The 7,573-nt window shown below is 36.8% G+C and overlaps 1 protein-coding gene across 2 annotated transcripts in view; it reads right to left on the bottom strand.

The window, feature by feature from the left end:
* The window catches only part of cdkal1 (CDK5 regulatory subunit associated protein 1-like 1), a 386,640-nt gene extending 379,076 nt beyond the window's left edge, over positions 1–7,564 (bottom strand). The window contains exons 1-3 of one of the 2 annotated variants that reach the window (XM_041793396.1): positions 7,409–7,564; positions 2,475–2,638; positions 163–275 (exon numbers count right to left, since the gene is read on the bottom strand). In XM_041793396.1, the coding sequence (XP_041649330.1) occupies positions 163–275; positions 2,475–2,632 (271 nt within the window). In that variant the 5' untranslated portion in view covers positions 2,633–2,638; positions 7,409–7,564. Of the gene's footprint in view, positions 1–162; positions 276–2,474; positions 2,639–7,125; positions 7,268–7,408 lie in introns of those variants that run through there. The other variant, XM_041793398.1, reaches the window with a different exon arrangement.
* Positions 7,565–7,573: the final 9 nt, after the last annotated feature.

Consider the following 7,573-nt stretch of genomic DNA (forward strand, 5'->3'; position numbering starts at 1 on the left):
AAGATAAGATGTACAGTTGTTAACTTCTCTTAAATATTCCTGCTTTGATTAAACCCATACTTCTTCATATTATCCTATATTTATCATTGTTTTTATCATCTAATTCTGTGACCCCCTTGTTAAACGGCTTGTTACGAGCAACCAATATTGAAGAGGTCTTACCAGTCATCTTGTATCCGCTGGCAGCTAGCTGTCCAGCCATGTACTCTCCATCTGAGTTGTTATGGCTGCAGCCCCACGTTTTCATCCAGATTTTTTGTGTGCCAGGGATCAAACTAGAAATGAAGAGCAATGGCATATGTCTTTGTTAAATGAAGTGTAGATATACAGTATAAAATCAAAACAAAAATCTGGTGCTATTTTTTATTTGTACTATCTGCAACAAAAATGTATTTTTCAGATATACTGACAAGAACCTGTCAGTTTTAGCACTTTTTATTTCTACATACATGACACGTAGTTAAAATATGCTTTCACACAAAAGCTGTAAAACAAACTCTGACAGGAATTTTACTAACAAACAGAGCCACTTTCAGCAGGCTCCAATTTGGTTTATGGCACTACCAAAATGAATAAAGAAATAAACAACTCTAGAGAAAATAATAATGAAACATTTTTCTTAACATAAAAACCACAAAGGTCAAAAAACACAGAAAAGTACATTTGCAATGTTTTTATAATAGTTAAGTTCGTTTTTTAAAAGGAAATAGGAAAACAATGTCTCCACAACTCTAAGAATTAATTCTCTCATTCAACACTGACAATACCACATAAGTATCAGTTAGTCAATGTTTTTTGCAGTGACCTAACCATTTCGTATATTTATGATTTTATTGCTTTCTTGTTGTGTGTAGGATGTTTCAGAGTAGGGTTGAGCAATACGGCCAAACATTTATATCATAGTTTTGTTTTGTTGTCTTGTAGTTTCTTTGAGTTTTTGCCCTTTACTGTAACAGTATCATGATGAAGCATAACAAAATTAAAACAGATAATGCGTTTAAATGTATATTCAAGTGCCACAACCCCCTTCTCCTCTTAAAACAACCCTGTGATAGCAAACTGAATTCATGTCTGTCTATAAGATCACAGAAAAATTATTGTGCAAGTTTCTATGTGGTCACTTCTTTGTAACTGCATCCAAAGTTTTACATTTCATTCATTCTCTCCTGCTAAGGTGTGTCAAGCTGCTACTAGTAATATCCCATTTCCTAATGTGGGCATTCATAATAAAAGCACCCATACAAATAACTATTGATTTTATTACGAAGAACTTGTTAGAAATAGTGTGTTTATCATTGGGTTATCTTAGCTTTAGCAGTAGTGCCTGAGTGTTCTGAGCAAGAGTGTTTACAGCTGCTTCTCCAACCTTGTTGAACACTATAGCCTGTTTCTTTGAATCATCATGGACTTAAAACAATTGAGTTATCTGTTTGAGCGCAACTTTAGACAGTTGTTTAAGCCAGTGTGTCTGAATACGGCGCTGGACTAAAGGACAAACTGAGCCGATCCATTACAGGACGCTGCTAGTGTTAAAGCCCTGGACAGGTCTACAGGTAAGCATAATGACAAGTCCACACACTTTCTAGTTTGTAGAAATAAATGTAAATATGAATACTTTTTCAAATGTCCATAAATAAATGCTACTTTGTTGATTGTTCATAATGTTTTATACTTTGATACCGTCTTGATACAAAATGCTTTAAACAAATGACCATCTATTATTAATACGTTTCATAGGACAGAAAAGTTATTAAGTTACAAAAGAAAAACAGATATGCGAGTCACATTTTCAATCCAAAGCTCCTTATAAATCTGATTGCTTGTCAGTACTACTTTTGATACTTTTCTATTGTTTGATAGAAAGACAAAGGACAATCTGTTTTAAACCGAAGTGGTCTAAGATGAATAGATTTTGCATGATAGTAAAAAATGTCACAATTTAATCAGTTGTTTCTATTTTAGATTGCTTAACAAGCAAGAACATTTCATGTCCTATTAAGTGGATCTATTCAAGTTTCTCATCAAAAAACAAAACTTCCGTTTTCTTGATGTGACATTTGAACATATCATTTCATTTGAGCTGCATTTGAGGAATCATATTTTCCTACTTTCCTTGAACACTTCATAACACAACCATCTTCTGCTCCTTAAGTGAGCTAATTAACATCCACTCAGCTGATTTCAACACAGATTTCAACATTGGATTATTTCTTTAAGCATGAACTCTGCAGAAAAGGAGCAGCTAAAGCCAGTGAGTGCATACTGTCCATACAGCCTGGGTTTGTTTAGGTGTTTTTTTAGCGAGCCGACAGGTAGGCTCAGGTCGGCTACTGCATTTTTATTCAAATTTGATTCACAATACAGATGTGTTTTGAGCTTATGAATCGATTAGCCTTCAGCTAGGATTCTTTTGGCTGCTTGTCTAGTCTATGTCCCTGCACTCTGGCAGCCACAACATCCAACATTTGACAAACCTGTCAGCTTGGAGTTCTTCATTGTTTGGAATATCCTTTTTCTTCCTGGACCTTGGTATAATGCTCTTTCTAGAAGACTGTCTCTCATGAGGAGTGGGGTCATGAGAAGACACCATGTCCTCAATGTCTTCAATCAGTGCATCACAGGCTGAAGGCATGATGGTCTGAAAGTTAGATGAAGAATAGATTAGCTCTGCATCATTCTATTAAACCTTTGTAAGCTGTAGATACTTACATCAAACATTTTTCTAATATTATGTAAAGCACAGTTAGCATATGTGTAAAATACAAAACAAGTTAGAATAGAATACACTGCATAATACTAAGTTGTTCTGTTTGTTAGTTACTCACGGTTTTAGAAGAGAAAGAGAAAGAGGAAAAACATAAATAACATCAGTCCTCCTCTGCTAAGAGAGTTTTTTTTATCACCACCGGCAAGATGTTTTATTTTGTTTCACTGAAGTCTAACCTGCCCCCTCTGTTTAGCTAAAGGGTCAACATGGATCACTTAAAACTGGAAAAGCTCAGACGTACAACTCAAGGATCATTTGTTTAATTTCATCAAACCAGGAGGCCACTCCTGGGCTATCATGACATCTTCACTTAAATAAATATATTCTTAAACCTTATGTCGCCTCCGACAGTGAGGCTAAGTAATACTGTCTCATTTAATTATGTCATTTATTTATATCTTTTTTAAAATCATTTTATTATCTATGTGTTTCCAGTCTGTAAAAGCTATCAAGCATGCAGTCACTATTCATTATCATTATTACTGCTCTGTCTTGGCTCTGTATAATCATTTGTGTTAAGGGTTTTTTTATTCATCTTTGTGTGTTTGTCAGTCTTCAGGAATGAGGTGGATGATTTTCAAGTTTTGAAACACTTATTCCTATGTGTGCAAGTTTAGAATGAATAAATAATGAATAAACAAATTGAAATATTAGTGGCCACAAAAACAATAAATTGAATCCACAACCGAGATCTAAAACTTCTCCACAACAGTATAACATAGCACACTTTGGATGTTTATGGGTTGTGTTATGGGCGGATACACAATTCTGTGTTCCTCTAATAACTGGAATGCGAAGATTTCTTTACAAACTTATTTCAGTTTATACTGATACAGATTCATGTCTGCCGAAATTAACAACAAATACCAGCCATAAATATTAGCCATATGCAAAAATAAGTTTGTGGATTTCAAGGCAGGACTATTATTTCAATGTGAGCTGAAGTCTTTTCCTTTGTTCATCTTATTCCTTGAATTGTAAAATGTGCTTTAATGCTAGAAGTTTTCGGTCAACTAGATTTTTTATAGAGCAGTATAGATATTGGTATCGGCATATCTGATATCAGCAAAAATCCCAGTATTGTGCATTCCTTGTTTCCAACAGCAGTAGTAAAACCAAGCTTCAATCTGTGTTTTTTTAAAGGTGTATTATCTCTAGGACGACTTGCTTACAGTTAATGAGATCAACAAGCTGGTTCTTGGAGATAAATCTGGTAAAGTCCTTAAATTAGAAAAAACAAAAAACAAAAACAAGGTGTAGTTCAGACCTAAACCTCAGTCCAAAAAAATCCTTTCACATTTTAAGGAATGACTGCAAATAAATGAAAACTCGAGCTGAGGTAGGTCTGTTGGCTCTGCTCTATACTGCACAAACTTCGTCATAATTTTTTGAAAACTGGCTGGCTCGGATAATCTAAGGCCTTTTTTTTTAAGTTGTCTATGGATTTTATTGCTAAACCCTTAACAAGTCTTTTTAACTTGTCATTGGTCAAATTCTGCTTGTTTGGAAATCTGCCTTTGCTCTCCCTCTGTTAAAGGGGGGTGACCCTACAGTTCTTAATAACTACATGCCGATTTCTAAACTGTCTGTCCTAGCTAAGATGCTCAAATCAATTGTAAGTGACCAACTTAAAGAGTTTTTATTGACCAACAATGTTTTATCAGTCTTCCAGTCAGGCTTTAGGAAAAAAGTACAATACTACAATGGCTGCTTCAAAGGTAGTCAATAATTTTACTGAGTCCTTGGACATTAAGGACACTGTGCTGCTCTTTTACTTGATTTGTCGAAAGCCTTCGATACTGTTGTCCATGTTATTTTAAAAGACAGGCTGAATCGGTCTATGAGATCAGTCTGTCCGTTGGTTTGATAATAATTTATCTAACAGAACCAAGTCTGTGCAGGCTGAGGGAATTACTTCTAAATGTCTTGGTGTTAAAAATGGAGTGCTTCAGGGTTCGGTCTTGGGACCACTGTTATTTACACAATATATAAACAGTATCTGGCATAATGTTCCCAACGCAAATTTACATTTATATGCAGATGGCACTGTCATTTATTGTCCTGCTCCTACACAGCATCAGGCTCTCTGTCGTTTACAGGAAGCCTTTGATATTGTACAGGAAACTCAGTGGGAATTAAAACTGGTTCTGAATCCTGAAAAAACCAAACTCATGATGTTTTCAAACTCAAAGAAAAAGGAGCTGAACCTTCCTTCTGTCACTACATCTCAGGGTGATGTGACTGGGTCTGTATCTTCTTATAAATATCTTGGATTCTTGACTGATGATTCTTTTACTTTTAAGCTTCGTGCTGATCAACTTATTAAAGAGTTAAAGCTGAGACTGAGTCTGCATTTCAGGAATTAGTCTGTTTTTCTTTTGCTGCAAAGAAAAGACCTGTTTCTGCCACTTTTCTGTCTCTGATTGATTATGGTGATGTTCTGTACATGCATGCATCTTCTCAATGCCTTAAATATTTGGATACTGTGTACCATGGGACACTGAGGTTTATAACAAACCTTAAGTCTCTAACTCACCATTGTGCTCTTTATGATCGAGTTGGTTGGCCTTCTTTGACCACAAATAGGCTAAATCATTGGCACATCTTTTTTTATAAGGCTTTACTAAATCTGCTTCCATCTTACTTGTGTTATTTCATTCATGTCAAAAGTTCTGGAAGCTACAGTCTTCGCTCTGTGACTCAGTCACAGGATTTACTTTTGCTCTCTGTACCCAAAGTCCGTCTTGAAATGGGTAAAAGGAGTTTCAGGTAAGTTGTTCCTGCAGCCTGGAATCTTCTTCAGGAGACCTTATGTCTTGAGGAGCTGGTCTCTTTTAAGCTTTTTACAGGTACATTGAAGGCATTGGAGGATGAAGTATCAGGTTGTAGATGTTTTGACTGATGACTTTCTGATCTGTGACTCAGATTTGGTATCGCTGTGATTTTAATTGCTCTGTTTTTTGTGTCTGTGACTTTGTTAAATGTGCTTCTGCCTGTCTTGGCCAGGACACTCTTGTAAATGAGATTTTTAATCTCAGTGAGGTTTTCCTGGTTATTTAAAGTCAAATAAATAAATACATAAACAAAACAAAAAAATAAATTCTGCTGATACATGCCTAATATATCTGATGTAAGTATATGCAAAAACATATTATCTACTGATACAAATAACTAACTTTATAAGCTTATATCTGTCCATACTATAGTGATCCCACAGCTGACATTAATCTTTATTAGCTTTCAGGGAAAGACATGCTCATTTCATAAACTATTCCCTATAATAAAATCATAATGCAGAGGTCAATACCTGCTCAATTAATGAGCTGGCCTCATAATGTTGATGAGAGCAGAGCACCGGTGTCCAGTGACACACCTGAATTAATCAGACCATCCCATAGAGTGCCTGAAAACAACCCCGCCTAAAGAAGTTTGGTCTTTAGGACACATACGGTGCTTTTCATTACAAAGTTTTGTCCATCCTCGCCTCCTCTCTCCTCGACTAACCCGGAAATCTTTCTCCCTCAGCCATGATGAAGGAACTTCCAATTCCTTAAATGCACCTGGAGGAGGCGAGGATGGAGGAGAGAGGAGGCTCCTGGTGGAGCTCAGATCGAGGAAACACCAGTCTATCTTCCTCGGAAGTATTTTTACCAAAAGCGCAATGTGATTGTTTTGGAGGCATGGCATCTGCCAGAAAAGCCGCATCTCTGCACGGTTCATGACTGTCTTTTTATATTTTTACAGCACTTATTTGCTTAAAATAAAACCCTTGCTTTTCTCAGAACATTTGCAGTGAAGGATTTCTTATTCACGAAGTTGTGCCTCCTCTCTCCTGTCTCTTCCTCGCTGGGTGGAGCTAAGACGCGAGGAAACCAAATGAGAAATGAGAAAGACCTATAAAGTCTCTCCGAGCCGTTTTAACGGCTTTCTCTGCCGTGATGATTTATTTTTCATCCAATTTTGGAGTCCATTATTAAACATTTTTCAACGAGTATATGGGTTACAACTTAAAAGTTGATTTGTGGAAGTGGTCATCGCAAATTCTAACAGCCAAGTAAAACAACGGCTCAGATATTCAACCTCTAGGTTTAATGTGCGCACTATTATTCACCCGGACGTTTAAACCTTTACCTTCAGGGAATAAAATGAAAAACCGAGACCCATTGGTGCTTTAATAACAGGTTGTCGCACGGCTGTAAGTGAACGAATCCTGTCTTCCTCACCAGGCAACGTTTGCGGCATCAAGTACTTATCAAGACGGGTCCCGTCCTAACTGCCTGTTTTGATATCAAAAAGCAAGCTACACCTGGTCATAACAAAATATCAAAGTCAAAAATATATTTGTTTCAAAGACTTACATTCAACACGTTAACCTGTTAACCAAACATTACGATAACGGTCCAAAATATTTTGTTCCTGACCGATGTCTTCCTCCTTGCCTGTCGGTACATTCACGGGTCGATTGATGGTAACTGGAAACACCTGTGCAAAAGCTCGATTTGATGTTCAGCCTGTAGTTACATCGTGCTGTGACATAGACAAGCTAGCTATTAGCTTTGCTAGCCTCATTAGCTTGCTCCAACCCACGTGCCCCTTATTTTGGACAAGACGACCCTCTGAGACATTGTGTAAATCCCTTACCTGAGTTGCAGTGTTGTTCTTATTCAATATAAATAAATGTTCCAGATAAAATAGGCTTTAGAAATGGAGCAAAATTGTTGTTTACACCATCAAAACATTGGTCCCAACTCTCGAGCCGCCATACTTCTGCGTAGCTACGGTGGGCAAGGAGGGACAAACTAGTTG

This window comes from Cheilinus undulatus, linkage group 8 (genome assembly GCF_018320785.1).
Source record: "Cheilinus undulatus linkage group 8, ASM1832078v1, whole genome shotgun sequence".
NCBI lineage: Eukaryota > Metazoa > Chordata > Actinopteri > Labriformes > Labridae > Cheilinus > Cheilinus undulatus.